The sequence below is a fragment of the Phaeoacremonium minimum genome (genome assembly GCF_000392275.1).
Source record: "Phaeoacremonium minimum UCRPA7 unplaced genomic scaffold PA7_03_scaffold_293, whole genome shotgun sequence".
NCBI classification, from domain to species: Eukaryota; Fungi; Ascomycota; class Sordariomycetes; order Togniniales; family Togniniaceae; genus Phaeoacremonium; species Phaeoacremonium minimum.
In genome coordinates, this window is record NW_006921198.1 from 101041 (window position 1) to 119164 (window position 18124).

General features: G+C 46.7%; 2 protein-coding genes across 2 annotated transcripts; one reads left to right on the top strand and one right to left on the bottom strand.

Moving 5' to 3' along the window:
* Positions 1-838: 838 nt before the first annotated feature.
* On the bottom strand, positions 839-1350 carry UCRPA7_3912 (putative trichothecene efflux pump protein; the record flags this gene model as incomplete). Its single annotated transcript, XM_007916461.1, has 2 exons — positions 839-1262; positions 1316-1350. 2 exons carry the CDS (start codon positions 1348-1350, stop codon positions 839-841), a joined length of 459 nt encoding a protein of 152 aa, XP_007914652.1.
* A 4640-nt stretch (positions 1351-5990) lies between these two features.
* Positions 5991-6566, top strand: UCRPA7_3913 (putative duf1446 domain protein; the record flags this gene model as incomplete). The annotated part of the gene is made up of 3 exons (XM_007916454.1): positions 5991-6292; positions 6362-6452; positions 6516-6566. The coding sequence occupies 3 exons, from the start codon at positions 5991-5993 to the stop codon at positions 6564-6566; spliced, it is 444 nt and encodes a 147-aa protein (XP_007914645.1).
* Between the last annotated feature and the right edge of the window lie 11558 nt (positions 6567-18124).

Below are 18124 nucleotides of genomic sequence, written 5' to 3' on the forward strand. Positions count from 1 at the left end.
CATACATATGTCTTACAGTTTGGAACATTCCAAATGGTCTGAAATGGGCTAGCTTTCTGCTATGCGGCTTCGGAGGTGGCATCAGCGGACTTACGTTTGCATGGGCTCACGAAATTTGCAGTGATGACAATGAAGAAAGGGCTCTTGTCACAGGATCAATGAATCAAATGGCATACGTTGTAAGCAAGTTTCGGTGTTTATATCCACCTCTCTGGGCTATGTTTCAAATACTTCGGGATAATACCTGCCAAATGGTGGATGTTAGTCTCGACACGATTCTGACAGCGTTGTCCTTCTACTTCACTCTCCCAGTCAAAGAATACCTTCTAACTCTGAGAGATATAGATTCAAGCATGGCTCCCATTAATCATCTGGCAGCAAGTTGAGGCACCTGCCTACCCGAAAGGCTATCCTAGCATGATTGTACTTGCAGTGGCATTGATTGCGACGGCCTTCGCAATACGTCTGTTACACAAACGGGAGCAGCGATTGAAAAGAGGAAAGCTACAAGCCGCTCCACACCCATAGTATTCAAGTGGCAACGACATTGCTATCGAAATGGTTGAACATGAATTGAAGGGACTTTCAAAACGTAGTTAGAGATGCATATAGACAGGGGTTTGATCGTGTTGATCCAGGACGTTTCAAGAAGGGCTCAGTTCGATTAGGATATACGAGGTCACATTAGACATGTTCGCATAAGAGGATTATGCAGCATTAAGACTCTTAAGCATGGTTCGATTGCAGTTTTACCTAACCCCTGTTGTGAGATTGAATCCTCCGTGCAAGCTTGACAACTCTCTTACTTCAAGATTTGTTCCTTAGACATCGCGAATCCTTAGTCTACTGTCTTCTCATCGATGATATCTACCTCATTCTTCAAATGGACGGCACGGCTATCATTCTTGAGGCTCGTATCCGTGCTGATCGTACAGAAAGCGGCAATAATAGAGAGCCCTCCAAAAGCGATGGCAACTAGGTACACTAGTTTGAAAGCCGACACGTATGATAACTTAACAGCTAAAGCGGCAGCTGCCTTCACGGCATCACTGATACCAGGCACGCGAGCGTATGCTGCTGCTGTGTTGACCTTTGCCGCAGCCAGAAGTGCAACACTATCAACACCATAATTATCAGCAACTTGACCAATTCGCCCGACAATAACCTCATTAAAGCGATTCGTCATGATAGCAGTGTAGATTGCTGTAGCGATGGCGCCACCTAATAAACGAAATGTGCCGGCAAGTCCCACTGCAATTCCGCTATAACATGGTTAGTAAAAATTCTGACTATTTTATGTCGGTCTTTATCTTACATATCAGTTTGGTCGTCTAGTCCCAGGGAGAGCATGGTGAAGGATATGAGCTGTGGTGGTGTGATCATCGCGGCGCCGAAGAATACGGTACAAATTGCTTGTGCTCGATCATTAATGCCCACTGACGCCATAGATGCAATCAAAGCAGTTTGGGCTATCATGAAACCGACAAGCTGCCACTTCTCATGGCCTACTCTGGAACAGAAAACGACCATGATTACCGCCCCCACTGAAACACAAAGTTGTTAGCTTAGTTGGCTGATGTTGACGAGGGTTTTACATGATACGTACGTAGACCACCATAAGGAAAGATTGATGAATAGACGCCACGGATTATGGGTTCATCTGCGGGTATGAAGAATTGGGCGGATTGTTGTGGCCAGAGGACATTCATGCTATAGTAAAGCATGCCACCCACGAAACAAACGATAATCACCATGACAAAACTGTGGAGATCATCAGCATAACGGACAGGCCTGAGCGTTCGAAGAACTTCTAATGTGACGACATACCCACGGATCTTCTTGAATAACTTTGGCGGAAGTAGTGGGTACTTTACGCTGGGTCTTGCTTCCCAGAATCCCAAGGCGACAGCAGAGCAGAACCCAATGACAATTGGGGCAATGACTGCAGGATGATTCCATGGATACTTACGCCAGCCGAAGTTGATACCAAGCAAAATCAACGTACTGGCGCCGGCGAAAAACACGAGTCCAACATAATCGAGTTCTGAGAGTAGCTGTCTTTTTGTCTTGCCATCATAACGGTGCTTCATGTGAAAATCCGGTGGCTTATAGCAAAAGAACAGGAGAACTGCCATAGCAGTGTGAAATGAGAACATGTACCAATAAGAGGCTCGCCAACTGATGGAGGTGTAACCTATGAAAGCATAGGAGATTACGGGGCTCATGTATGCGATTACAAGGCTTATGTCGAATATGCCTATGACACAGATCAGCTCCGGCCTAAACCCTTGAAATAACCAGATATCTCACCAACGCCAACCATGCGATGCTTATTGGGCAAAATCTCTTGGATACAAGCATATGCCATCTCCTGGAAACCTGATGCAATACCAAATATAACACCACTAGCAATCATCTGATTGATGGATTGACCTGTAGCGCCCACAACGCACCCAATGATTCCGAGTACGGAACCTGTGAGCATGAAATACCGGCGCCCAAAGATATCACTTAGTCGGCCGCCAACAGATACAATTACCGAGGCACCGAGTTGCCATGATATCGTGATCCAGGTGTAGTTTGTGTCCGGGCCAAGGTCTGCATTAATATATGCTAATGCTGACGCGGGTATCAGCATTGTCATGACATACGCGTTGAACTGTCCACATAGTGCCTTTTACTATCGTTAACATCCGCTAATATTTCTAGCAATAGCGGGAACAAGGATAACAAGTCATACAATGAAGGCCAAAGCGGTCTGAAGATTCAGACCATTGCTGGCATCTGCTTGTGTATCGGTTTCGGGCTGGCGAGATACATCGTGGACATGTTCAATGTCACCTGCTGTACTAGCCGCCTTTTCGGGATCTTGATGATCAGTGTGAGTAATATGCATGCCGGAGTCTTCAACCGCAGCCGCCATCTTGGATGGGAAGCACAGTGACGAACGACAATTACTCTAGGCCTTGAGCGTTCTCCATGAGTCAATTCAATGTATATACCTATTTAAAACCTAAAGAAGGAAGAGGTAGGAAAACAAAGATCCGGGCATCCGGCCCCATGACTGTTTTGGGCCAGATTGAACGCTCGCGCTCTGAGTGAACTGCAGGGTCTATCAATCCCCGCCTCGGTATCCTTAGCAATGACTCCATCCCCGGCAAACGAACCAGTCACCCGGGTCTTGGGTTTAGCGTTGATTGGGGAACAGGTAGTGTATTTCCGCTAGAACCCGGGGTCGTAATCCGCCAATAATCAATACGAGAAGCACACCTGTTTCCTGTAGCTACGAGAATACAATGCACTAAAATAAGCCCCCACTAGAGTTGTTTCAAAATGTCCGGAAATGGTCTTGGACAACCTTTCCATCATCAATTGCAATGTACTCGACGCCGACTGTCACAACAATTGAGTCCATATCGATCAATTTCTGCTCATCGGGGCGAATCTTCGTCTCGTACTCTGGATCGAGAAAAACTGCTTCAAAATCTTCATATTTGCGCACGTAAAAGTCAGCTAGGCCAGTTAACTGCCTCAGACATTTTCTTCGCAAGACTTTTGTGTTCTGAGGTAGTATGGTACTATGTCACTGTGTGTTAGACATACAGTAAGAGAAATACTAGAGATTGTTTCCCTCTGGTGAGAGTTGATTTCCTCTCTTTGTGCGCACCTGAACATAGCGAACGATTCCGCAGCGCAGAAGCCATTCCGTGGCGAGTGGACCGTGGGTGTAAGCCCAATACTTGTTGAACTCGTCCTCCGTGGTGCCTTTTTTCCGGTTGACACACACCGTGACACGGATCAGAGGCTCTGTATTCATCTTCCTGCGTATATAAAAATTTGTCTTGGAAACTGCTATTTGCTTGACTCGATGCTGGAAATAGCCCAGACCCTTTCATTCATATCTTTATACTGAGAGCCAAGTATGCCGAAAACAGCAGTACGACCAATAGGAATTCTAGCCGATGGTCTGCAATGCGCTCCGCAACCCATGGCTGGAAGCTGGATGTTCAATTTCCAGGAGGCGTACGGGAATTAGCATCAAAGTCCAGCATGAGGCATTGCGCAGATCATAGGTGCTCCATCAAATGTGGAGTTGTTAGTAGGCCGTAGCCCCAATTCATTCCGTGCCATGACATAAACGTAGTATTCTCGGATCAGCCGAATATGAATGGATTCATGGCACGTGTATTTCTTGTGATCAACGCATCATGACCATGATATATGCAATGCATTATCTAGGTCCTGGATTCTAGCTAAGCAAGTGAATAGCTATCCATCATCAACACACCCAACCGCCGTCAATTGTTTGAATAGTCCCGGTAATGTAAGTAGATCCATCGCAAAGCAGCCACTCAACTAAGTTTGCAACTTCTCTAGGAGTACCCTTGCGACGCAACGCCAGGTAATCTAGATTCGAATCACCGCCGCCCCTTATTTCAGCTGATTCGCGGAGCATTGGTGTGTCAATTGGCCCACTAGGTAAGTATCAGTTTATTCGTATCAGAAAGTTTGGTTGAGAGTTCCTCTCAAGCTCTACAATACTCACGGACAGAAAGCATTGCAGCGGATTTGACGTGGACCTAGCTCCTTCGCGGCGACTTTTGTCATGCCCACCACAGCGTGCTTACTTGCAACATATGCTGCATTTCTTGGAAACCCAATGAGACCTGCCACACTGGCAGCGTTGACGATCGATCCGCCATCGTTAAAATATGGGATCTGTGCTCTTAAGCAATTTAGTAGTCCCTTTTGATTCACACCAACCACCAGGTCCCAGTCATTATCGTCAATATCTTGCAGTGGTGTTATGTTGATATGCTTGCCAATAACTCCTGCCAAATTTGCGGCTCCGTCGAGTTTGCCGTAGATTTCGACAGTGTTCTTGATCCAGTTTTCCACCTGGGCGCGATCTTTCACATCCACAACAGTCCCGATGGCCGACCCTCCACTTTGCTGGATTTCTCCGACGACCTTTTCGAGAGCTTCCTTTTGCACATCTGCTAGCGACACCTTAGCACCTTTAGATGCTAATAGCTTCGCGGTCTCGAGGCCCATGCCCGATGCAGCCCCAGTAATCGCAATGACTTTGTTCTGCATGGCGATATATAATGTGGAAGTTTTAATCCAAATGTAGCGTAAGATGTAAAGTTGAAAGTTTCTTTGTCACTCTGTAAAACTCATGATACATGATTTGCATCCTCTTTGGGCATGTTATAGTCTCCTTTGAACAAGAGTCTCATCGCGAGACTCCGAGCATCCGATCATGGGCACTAAATCGGAAATCTAAATAGCGGTTCCACATTTTCCCCAGCTTCACTCCACCCTGCACTTCCGCCTGGAGATTTCGTAGGGCGCCAAACAACACGTCATACGTCCTCTCCGGGGAGCGTTTTCCGGCCGCCTTATTTGAGTTAGTGCAAATGGCCGATGAGTAAGTGAGCGACACTGACATTTGAATCCACATGAGATGCAGTGCCTTCCTAACCGTCCATGACCCCAGCCGCGGAATTTGACAAGGGTGCTATTAATCCCAAGGAAATTCAACTTCCTTAGCTGCTGAGATGAATTCTGCAGTCTATCATGAAGCAACACGAACGGAGTAAGCTACCGATACTCACAGAAGATTTAGATAATACTATAAGTGAGACAAAAGTTTATTTAATCGATAAATCCCTTCTTTACAACACTGGTGGTTGGCTGTGAAGTGTTCAAGCTTGAGAACTTAGCTTTGCCTTTCCTCCAGTTCTTTCCTTCAAGTCTGCGTAGTCATGTCCTTGGAAAGCTCAAGCACCAGCGGTAATGCTTCCAAAAAGCGAGCCGTGCGTATTGCAGGTGCCTCCGGTGGATTTAGCGACAGACAGCGAGCCATCAAGGACTTGGCTGCCCTCGACATCGATGTCATTTTCGGAGACTGGTTGTCTGAGTGTACTATGACATTACACGGGGCACAGAAGATAGATAATGAACGTTTACGCGCTGAGGGCAAGCTTATGGAGGAGCCGATGGGGCTTTTTGACCCAACTTTCATGGAGAACCTAGCACCAGCACTGCCTGACATCTCCCGCAAGGGCATCAAGGTAGCTGTCAATGCAGGGGCTTGTGACACACGGCTACTAGCCCGCTTGGTTGAGGACGAAGTCAAGAAACAGAATCTACCCCTCCACGTGGCTTATGTGGAGGGAGATGAAGTCACTGGCACAGTTAACAAGTTGATTGGAGAGGGGGAAGCCTTTCTAAGCCTGATGACAGGGGAAGTCTTACAAAATTGGGGTTACACCCCGATATACGCACAGTGAGTCCATTATTATTTACTCATCTGATAGCCAGAAAGAAAGATTATCGCTCTATTTACACATCATAGGTGCTACCTTGGAGGAGCTGGTATTGCGGAAGCTCTGCGTCACGGCGCAGATATCGTTGTATGTGGTCGTGTTGCAGACGCTGCACCTACTGTGGGTGGTATGATGATTTACAGTCTCTGAAGCACGAAAAAAATAATGTTAACAACTCTCAAGCCGGCTTATGGTGGCATGGTTGGGATCGGCAAAATGACTTCGACGAGATAGCTGGATCATTAATATGCGGTCATCTAATTGAATGTGCAGCCTATGTGACAGGTCAGTGTTGAATCAAATATTATGCTCTAGTTGCTCATGAGTCAAACAGGCGGGTATTATTCGGGGTTCAAGAAATTATTGAGCAACTGTGAGAATCTTGGCTTTCCGATCGCCGAACTGTTGAATGATGGTAGCTGTATCATAACTAAAGACCAGGGAGACACTGGGGGAGAGGCATGTCAAAGACCGGTACAATTCAATTCAAACTCTAATACATCTTAGGTGTCAATAGGAACAGTGGCGTCACAATTACTCTACGAGATCCAAGGGCCTCTGTACTACGGTTCCGACGTGACAGCCCTGCTCGAAGGCATTAAAATGGCTGAAGTGGGCAAAGATAGAGTACATGTCACTGGTGTCCGTGGAAAGCCTCCACCATCGACAACAAAAGTGGGATTAACTGCTGTCGGAGGCTACCAAGCCGAGTTTCATGTGTATTTATGCGGGTTGGACCTAGAAGCAAAGGCCGAGTGGACAGAACGGCAAATTCGCTATTCAGCAGGAGAGGCTGTGAAAGAATTGTCATGCTTTAAGTTTAGTCTCAACGGCTACTGCCAGGACAACCCCCGAAACCAAGATGTGGCAACAGTAGATCTGCGGGTCTTCGTGCAAACAAAGAACAAGAACTTGGTATCGAAATCATCACTTGATGTTCCAGGTTCAATCGCTGGTGTATGGATAATGGCTTGCAGGGTTGCCCTGGTTGGACCCTGGGCAACGATCAACGACAGTCCGAGGGCAAGATTTATTATGAATATTATGTAACACTCTTGCCACAAAGTCTGGTTCAGCACCGCGTCATTCTGCCATGGGACAACGATCAGGTTGTGGACATACCGCCTTGCCAGAACACAGTCGACTACCCCCGCAATCAGCCAAGCTATGAAACCAAAGATCCGGTGTCGCTCGAAAAGTTTGAACCATCGACACGCGGTCCATTGGGCTGGGTTGTTGGTGGGCGGTCCGGCGACAAAGCGTCTGATGCAAACGTAGGCTTCTATGTCCGCTATGACGATGAATGGGACTGGCTGCGTTCTCTCCTCACCATATCCAAAATTCAAGAACTTCTTGAAGAGGAGTATAAAGGCGGCAAAATAGAACGCTTTGAGATCCCCGGTATCCGTGCTGGTAAGATCTGTCCCTTTGAAAACGATTTGAATTGAGTTTGAAATGGAATGAGGCTGTGTAATTGCCGCTTTTGCTAATGCCTATTCCGCAGTACATTTCCTGCTTCGCGATCATTTAGATAGAGGATTCAACTCAACGAGTACATACGACACTCTTGGGAAAAATGTTTGCGAGTATTTGGTAGGCCCTGGTAAATGAAATGCTCAAACGCAGCCTACTTGCTGACCATGGATTGTGATATGCAGCGTGCGAAGTGGGTGAAGATCCCAAACCGTTTCCTAGCAAGGGGTGTCATCTAAACGACTACGTGGTCAAGTATAAACGACGCCGTTGATCCAGATTGGAGGAAAACCCCATGGAGACAAGCAGGAAAGTGTCCGAAAGCTGTAGGCTAACTTGATATTACGTCTAATGCGGGGTTTGAGGGGGCCATAGCAATGAGGGAAACCAACTCCGACATCATGTGTCCAGACATAGAATATAAAATAAGCATACATTCTTCACATGTGTCTCATCATCTCACCTTTGATTTGCTTTCAACAATTTTATTAGGAACAATGGATGTACAAATACCTGCCAGACAACGAACTCGCGCAACTTCCGCTTGTGTCCCTTGCCGCAAGAGTCGCATTCGCGTATGTTAGCTTCTTCCGGAGTACCTGCGCCCGCTTGTAATTAGCTCCACCACGCCCCGAAACCCAGATGAAATTTACGATTGGCAGCGCAAATTGACCAATAAGTTCTGCAGTGTATCAAAGATGCCGGTGAGAGACAATGCAAGCATTGTAAAGAGAATCGATATCAATGCATTTTTGACGATAAAGATGGCCGCAAGCGGTATTTTACTCTTGGGCATGGGTTAAAGGCAGAGATGCAACTGACTGAAATAGGCGAGCTTCTGCAAAAGTAGTGGAAAATATGCTTTCGCAGCGTGTTAAGTTGCTAGAACAGCGTCTACGAGAACATCAAACATCAACGAGGCATGAGGCAGAACGAGCAGCAGCCGTTAATCTGTCTGCTATCGATCTACTTCCTGCTCACGGAGAGCCACCACCTCCGTATCATGCTAGTCCTGAAATTCAGGTCGATGGTGGAGCGTGTAGTGAGAAAGACGCCAGCATGAGCACCGAGCCGAATACAGTTGTGGATGTGCCCTTGTCCATCATAAAGATACTAACCCGAGCACCGGCTCATTTTGACCTAGTGTCTGGCTATGTACGACACTTTGGAATGACGACCAGCGTCAGCTTGCTCTCGAGCTTGAACTCGAGTGTGAAAGTTCAGCGTTCTGAGCTTCATTGGCTAATTTGTCTCATCGTCAGAGAAATATCACCTTCTACACATAACTACTTAATGGATTTGTTTTGGGCTTGCCATAATTCCGCAATTCACCTGGTTCATCTTGAAGAGTTTTACCAAGATCAAGAAGATACGAAGGCTGAATATTATTCGCTCTTCCTTCACCTCACAATGCTTGCCGTAGGAGTTCGATATGCGGATAAGACAAGACCTGATATACAAAGACTCTTCATCCCTGGCTCTGATAGATCGACCTTGCACGAGAAAGCCATCACAATGGCCAAAGACAAGTTAGAGAAACCGGGGGGTATCTCATCCATCCAGGCGTTTCAGCTACTAGGCGCCCTTGAATATCATAATGGGATGGAAAGCACTGGGTGGTTATATACAGGTTCGAACCTAGTGGCACTTAAATTGTTCCAAGAAACATGGTTGATAATCACTAGGACTATCCTTTCGCTTAGTGTTTGACTCAGGTCTGCACATAAGTCCCAACGCATTAGAATCGACAGAAAGACAGGATCAGATTCGCCTAATGGTTTTGTGGGCAAGCTTGGTAAATGATAGGTTAAGTTTACTGATTCAAGGCTCAGATATGGTTGCCAAATACTTACTTCATGGGTGACAGAATCTGGTCCCTGTATATGGGAAGACCTGTGACCCTCAAAATCAACGACGTCTCAGCCGATTGTTTATCATTTAATTTCGATAAGCTATTAGCTTGTAAAGGACCCGGACAAGAGAAAAAAATTGGAACGAGAATTTACGAGTTACTTATACGTTTAGTGGTGCTTGCCAGTCCATTGGGCAACCTCGGTGAATATGATACATCTACGTGGGAATCATACCTAAAAATGACGGCTATAGGCCAGGACCTCAAAAACTGTCACGCCACCATACCTGAAGATCTCAGGTGGCCTTCTAAACAACCAGCAACGATGCCTCCTTCATACTTCTTATTACAGTACGTTATGCCACCATATCCATATTTGTTGTATCTCTTCATCAACTGCGACTCACATTTCATGTTGAATAGCACACAATATCACACATCTATGATATTGCTACATGCGCCTTTTGCCAACCGCCTAGACACCGACCAGTCTTCAGAAGCCACCGTTGATGAGGGCCTTTCTAGGCATTTCGTTGCACTATCGCGCTCCGCCTCCATTGACCATGCCAAGTGTATAGCTACTATATTCGACCAATACACGACTCGGCTTGACCCTAGTCAGGTATTTGGGACAGCGATCTACCATGCTAGCACAGCAGCGACGGCACTGATGAGGGAGCTGGCCCGAGTCGGGAGTGGGATTACCCTGGCTATTTCTTTGGAACACATTCTTACGCCGTTGATGGCATTGCGCACAGTTTTGGATATTATGGGACGTACATATCAACTAGCTGCAACCAGCACGACCATCATCGACCAGTTTCTTGCCGAAATACGCCTCGCTAACGAGATGGCGTTTGCCAATTTGGAGGTTGGTGATCTGGTGGGCTATTTTGATGAAGAGCCATCAACCGATAGCATGATAAACTATGATGACGGAACAGCGGGATCGGATCCAATGTCTCGTATGATCTTGGACATGCCATCGTCCTCAAATATCAACAGTCTCGCCATGGAAAACAGGGACTTTGTCACTTCGATTAATTCTAGTAGCTTAGCCTTTCCTTAATGTGGCGTATAACGAAAAATAACAACCCGACAACGACACATAGCCAAGCGTTCAATATTACCTGATTTTCAACACGGAGTTGATATTGCTCCATTGAGACCAATCCACTGCTCACATCAAACAAGACAAGGCCATGCATGCGGAAAGTTACGCTATTTGTATCTCATTCTCCTGCGGTCCGGCATCTCGCCAGGCTTGCGCATGAATGATCGCCACTGTACACTAAAGCGGTTGTTATCAGTAAATGTGTTACAAAGACGAAAGAGCTTGAGCAGGCGAGTGAATCGCGGAATCGCGGCAACTGAAATCCACAGTTTGTCTCGAGACTCGGAGGCTTGTTGTACAAGTCGAACAAGCAAGTGAGAAAACTGCTTACCCTATCTCCAGTCCCATCAGGATGACCCATGTCAAAATCCACCACCAGAACGTTCACGAGCCCACTGCCGGATCCTGTTGCGGGGAATGCCTCATCGTCAAATAGTCGGATTTCACCCTCAACACGGTACGGCCCTTTCCTGGGACGATATGCGTTACCATATTCTGAAATCTTCACCATCTGGATTTTTCCTTCTGCTTCGGGGCTCATATACTGGCCAACATACCCATACCCGGCTTGTTCAAACCATAAACCGCAATGCAACCCTCTTTTATCACAGATGCGCCGTACAGCCTGAGGGCTCTGGCTATGAACATTGAACTGAGTACTAATGTACTCTTTTTGAGGTTTAATCTGGAAGGCTGACACCGGCAACGTTGGCGCGGTGAAGCGTAGCAAGGTAGCTTCAAGCGGAGGATCTCTACTTTCGATCGGTTGCGGTGGTAGGACAATCCATGATGAGCCACGATCAGGATCTGGAATCACCTTTGCCAGTATCGTCTGATCCTCTATTTTTGGGCCATTGTTTCGGTGAGAGCTGACAGGAAGATTTGCTCTCAATCTGATATCATTCTTAGATTTGTCTCTAGTTGGGTCCATCGGATCTTGCTGTGTAAATTGTCGATCCGAGCCATCATTCACATCAATGATCTGTGGAGCTGATCTGCCACCAACCTCGTAACGCCGTACTGTTGGGGTCGGCAGCACGATCTTTCCATTCACTTCCTCGAATAGACGGTAGCCCACAGGTCCATCCCACCCTGCCCATGACCAACTTGGAAACCTGGCATCGGGCTGCCCTGGTGACAGGTCTGACATGCTAGGCAATCTTGATCCCCGCCGAGGGAGCCTAGCGGCCGGTGTCCAAAGCAGCGCGTGACTGAATATGGCAGCTGGAAGGCCGTGATAGGTAGCACACCGGAAATGATCATCGAGCACGGCAAATATTCCAGCGAAGGCATCAAGTATATCTGACTTGAAAGACAAATCCCGTATTGTGTAAGTGCCGACTAACTGCTTGTAGATTTCGAAAGCTTCTTTAAGCCGTTCTTCTGATTCAAGTTCGTATATTGGTTTCAAATCAAACAAAGGATTATCTCGATTTGCGGTTTTCAAGATGTGCTCGTCGTCCAGGTTTACAGTGTCAAATTCACGGGCTTTGAATTCTTCGTTGACGCCAATCTCATTTAATGTATTTCTGGCGCATTGGAAGTAGACTGAGTTGCTAGAGAAATAGAGGCATCGCCGCGATAGAAGACGTTCTTGTACGATCCAACCTCTCGAATTCCATTTCGAGATTTCTAGAGCCAGATATAAAGGAGAGGGTGTTGCTACAAGACTGATAGTCTTGTTATTAGTTGACTCGGGATCGTAGTCAAGGTCGGGAGACTGATTTGAGACGGTTAATGTTTCGATATACTGGCAAGCCCGTGTTCCGGGGACTACCCCCGGTAAACCAGCATTCGCATCATTGCCGTGTAAAGCAATAATAGTAGTAAAGGCATGACCATAGACAAGATCCATATTAGGAATACCTTCAGACATTTGATCTGCATTATCTTGTATCAAGCAGATTGCGTCTATCCACAGGTATTTCTCGCCCAAGGACCTGACAAACCTGATAGCATCTTGTATAGTCCTGGGGAATGCGGCCTCTACTAGCCCTCCAGGTTGTTGCCTTTGATCATAATTCGACTTGAGAGTTTTAGAAAGTTCAACTCGACCCCAGACATAACTGAGTGCGAAAGATCTTTCTCTTGATGTAGCTTTTACCAAGCAATTCGCAACCACGTCAACAAGAGTGATTGGAATATCCTTTCCAGCACGTACTCCGGGTCGTGGAGAGTTACAAAAGGATCCATGGTTGTGGTCACAGTCATTCAACCATGATTTGACTAAAGCTAGATTGACCTGTTGGTCGTGTTGATTGTAAATTGGGTTATTGTGGTCGCCGCTTAGGATCTTGGAGAGCGGCAATCGCGCGTCTATTTCCCACGCTTGGCGGAGAGCCCGATGGTAGTTCATTTCGCATAGAATCCTCAGCTCACCGACGTGTCTCATTCCATAGTCAATCCTCATTACTGTTTCGCCTGTCGACAAGATGCCGGTGCTTAGCCTCGTTCCCTGAATTTCTCGATCCATGGCGCTTAACCTTGGATGTAGCGATCCAAACTCGTCTGTAATAATGGAGAAAATCAAACGACACACGACGCAGTTTTTTCGATGACGGAGCTGGAAGAAATTACCAAATGGAAGCCAGTGCTCTTTCGCCGTCAAAACGAATCCTTCTGTTGTCGGTCGCAAGGGCTTGCTCAGATCGCGACACATGCGACACAGGTTCACATTTGCCTTTCTCCCTTTCCTCCAGGCAGCATTAATTGCATCTTGTTCCATCCGTGTTTCTCGAGCAATGAACTCTGCTGAAGAGACCGGTTTAGTAGGATCGTAACCCAGCTTGCTTTCCATCATCCCACTGAGATCAAAAACAATGTTCTTTGACTGTGGATCGATAGCCAGCTTTCGAAGACCACATTCAGTTTCATACTCTGGAGTTCGGTATTCAGGGGTTCTTTGAGTTTTAGCTAATTGGGCTGCTTTCTCATTCTTTATTCTCGCCTCTTCAACTTCAAATTCATCTTGTGAGAAAGCGCGTCGGCGCTCTATTGCTTCTGCCCAGACTTGCAGCCGTACGCAATGACTTTGATATAGCTGCTCCAGGCCCTTCAAAGCAATGCCATAGGATTTATAATAGGATCTGAAGGCTTCAGGTAAATCCCTTTCTGCAATATTTCTCATGGCGTTCTCGATTGGTGCATTGACGAGTTTGATCAAAGGATTTTTCAAATCCGATAACCACATTGTCCCCGCAGATGGCTGCGAAGCACCTCGTTGCTCCATTTGGTCATTAAACGAATACAGTGTGGTCCGAGTATAATCAATTAATGTGATAAGGTCTTGAAGATTCTTGGACTGGATGTATTTCTTTCCATAGATATTAGCGAGAATGCTATGGCATTGTTGTTTTTGAGAGTAAGATTTGGGTAAAGATTTGAATATCTCTTGAACAAGACTGATGATTGTGTCGAATGCCGGAATTGACTCTCTTGCAAATGCATACTTTTGGAGATGCTGCAGATAATCCAGGAAATACTGCCCTCGCCTGGCATGGCCTTCGGGTATCGTTTGGAAAAGCTGGCCAGAATAGTCAACGAGGGTCTTCAAGTCTGAGGCAGAATTCGTCTTGATATGCTTGGCATTGAGTAGCTCAACGATTTGTCTTAGAATCTGATTTGTTGTTTCATGGCCAGTGGGTAAGCCCTCGAGTCCCATTTTGCATTTTGTGACCCCTTCGTCCAAATCCTCCATCTTATCAGTCTTCTTGAATTTGTCTGCAGCCATCATTCCCAGCTGACCCAGAGCCATGACATGTTGGGGTGTTCCTGGTGTCGTAAGCGACAAAAGTTCGTTGATCAGCTTCATTGCCTCATCAATGTCCTTTTGATCATTACTCTGGACGTATCTTAAACGAAGACGTGATGCAAAGTTATTCAGCGTCATCTGATACATGGCCAAACTTTTGGGCGTTGCGCTACATATGTTCCTGGCACAGGCGATAGCTTCATCTATGTCGTTGAGATTCTGTGCCAGTCCATATCTGTGAGAGAGTGCGTAACCAAGATTGTTCAAAATTTCGAGATGCAGCGCAGACCGGGTGTCTGAGGCCTCTGACGTGGAAGAAATATCTCTTGCCTGGCGGCCGAAAAGTACTGCCTGGTCCAGGGCATGTCGCGAATCAAGCATGATATACTGAGACATCTTAGCGTAGGACAGAGTGTTGAGGTGCTTGGCACGATCAGGGGAATCAGTGGGAAATCGACGAAGAATAGTTTCCAAATGGTCAATGGCATCGTAGAGATATTGCTGCTGTTGGAGTTGCTCAGACAATCTGAGAAGAGATTTCGCGGACTCGGCGCGCAGGTTAATCTCTTCGGCCACGGGTACGTTACCTGAAGCGAGTGTCTCCCGTAGCAAGTCCTGTGCTCTAGCTACGGTGGTCACAATATCAGACCGTGCCGTCATATTTGTCGTAGGCTCTGCCATCTCGACAGTTCAAAGGCATTACAAGCTTTCCAGGGACGTCGCTCTGAGAGCTTTGGGAAAAGTTGCGAGGTAGGCAAAGTGGACAGAAAGTGGGGTTTTGTTTCGTTGCGGCCTGTTTGATGACCCGAGCACTCATCACACGTGATGTTCATCCTCTGCTGCCTGTATCAGGTAAACTTCATGCTTCTATTATGCTCAGTAGCAAAAGTAGCAAACCTTGGTGAGATCTACCTGCGCCCTATGTCTTTCTCCCACTCGTTCCTACTGCGCATTCCAAGGCTGTTTTCAATCATTTGTATCCCCGATTCTACCAAAGCGTTTTACCTGTCTTGACCTCCTTCAAAATAACAGCATCAGAGAGAGCATTTACTAAATCAAGCAGCATCAAGTCGCAATTGCGGTGACCCAGCAAGTCGATGGCAATTGGCAACTTCTCTTCTACGTTGGTAATGTTACTTGCATAGCTGACCTCGCCCACTGGTAAGGAAACCTCGGGACCTTGAGATTGCACACTGAAATAGTAAGGTGTAAAAGTTACCCAAGCCCCTACATCAGGCGGCGAGTATATATTGTTTCGGTAGACCTATTCCATATCAATTAGGTATCAAGTGCAAAACTCCAAGCGAGATGAACTTCACTGACTGTGTTACCAATCGAGAGTGGTATGAGAAAAAGACTATCCGAGCAGGACTCCGGATCTGATTTGACAACATTCTTTCCGAACCACTCCCTGAAGTAGGTGAAACGCTGTTATGAGGTGTTGACGTCCTCCTGCGTCGTATTTAAAGCAGTAAGGTATCTGGCTGCAGGGAATGGATTGATAAACGGCGTACGACCTTCATTGGCAGCAGCATAATCCTTGCGAAAAGGAGTGATAACTTTCTCAAGTTGATTCTTCCAGATCAAATGAAAGCCAATCATTTGCATATAGCTCCAAAAATTTGTTCCAGGTTTATCCACGTGTGCTGTCGCGTTCCAATACTCGCCTACTGACTTCTTCTCAATCGTTGCGTTGAGAAAATCCGCGAGATGATCAATCCATTCAGAGAAGAGGGCTTGACTTGAGTTGGCTTACTACAGGCCAGTAGTTGGTCGGCACAATCAGTTTACGAGGAAATCGTACATAGTGCTGCGGCGCACAGACCACACTAGGTGGTCTGTGCTTTCCTTCCTACTTAGCTAGCTTCCGATGAGAGAGCCTCATCCTGGACTCTCATCTGCATCTATTTATCTTCTATTCCCCTACCTGTATCCGCTTCCGCACATAGTTTTTCGTTAGCTGTTCACTATCGGCAAGTCATGCCTTGCCAAAGTCTCGTAGCAGTTTTGGCGACCGTGTATGAAACCCTATAGCATCAAAATACTCGCCCTCCGGCATTACGCCTTCGTTCGATAACGCGCCGAAAGAGGGTCGGAGACTAAAGACTCTATTTTCAGCTGCTGGAATACGAACTGTGATGTAGAGTTAGTAATTATTCATGTATGACACACTCGGAGAGAGAGTATGTAAAGAAGCCTTCTTAAAGGTCTGCACAATCTGTAATCAAGTCTATGTCACGGAAGACAAGTTGAGGTCGAACCAACAAGAAATGATAATTCACTTACTGCTGCCACCAGTGTCAGTCCCGATAGCGACGTCTAACCAGTCATAAGCGGCAATAGCAGCACTAGATCCCGCGGACGAGACACCAGGATCTTGGTACCCATCACCTCGCGGGTGAAAGGCATCACTAGGCAATCATGGTCAGCTCACCGGCCATCGGAGCATCTCGAAAGGTGGCCGGCCCACTGATAATCAACCCAATCAGCAGTAGGCCGGTTCGAGTTGGTAAACTGGGCAGTTTTGGTTTTGCCAATCATTAGAGCTCCCATTTTGTGTAGTTTCTGCATTGCTGGAGCGCTGGCATTCTTGGCTTCGTAAAGTTTAAACCACGCCCGATTGCCGTTTGAGGTTCTGACACCTTTGAGATCAATAATATCCTTAATACCGACACGAAGTCCTTCAAAGGGTCTGGACTCAATGGCTAAGCCTTTTGTATAGAGCCTGGATGGAACCGGGATTCCAATTGTTGAGTCGCTCAGGGTGTTGACAGTTGCAGAATGGAACGCTCCGTCCGTTCCATTTCGGCAGGATCCCATTCATGAAAGCCATGTGATCACCTTGCAATATCCGGTAAACTGGTCCCAAGATAGGCTCTCTTTCCGATATTTGGGCCAAATACGGCCCATCGGGAACGGTGTCAACAGATTCAACAGCGAGTGCCTCATTTGTGGCGAGGTCAGAGAAGAGGATTTTCGTTTCGTATGCACTCTTCAGGCAAGACAAGAGGTCTTTCTCATACTGAGCAGCGCCGTGAATATATATAGAAAGAAAATGATTGTCAGCTTTGAAGATACAAGAAGATCGCAGTCACACGCACTCTGAAGGAAGAGCTCTTCAAACACATCGTCGGATTGTTGGTACACCTGTACTTGATCCTTGACCCAGTCACACGTCACTGTATTCTGAGTAGATGTAAATGCTGTCAAGGGTGCCAATATTGAAACGGATTCTTGTTTGTTACATCCATGATTGATGAACTTGAAGTTGGCAGTCCATCCGAGGAAATACCCGAGTAGCTGTTCGTTAGTTGCTGGGCTTGTGAACACGACAGACTCCAGTGATGATGTGGCCAGTGACGATAGGGAAAAGGAAGCTTTAGCAAGATCACGGATTGAGGGCATCTTGACTATCTTAGCATTAGCATGTTTCGCACACCAAATCCGGCCTCAAGAGAGGCGGTCAGCGTGATATGCAAGCGAACGACCTTCTTATGTAGAACTTCCTAGTAAACCCGGCCCTAGCGCGAATGACGCCGGGGATAACACGCCTCTGAGCAGCTAAAAAGCAAAGCTCATGATGAAACAGGGCAGCAGTGCCT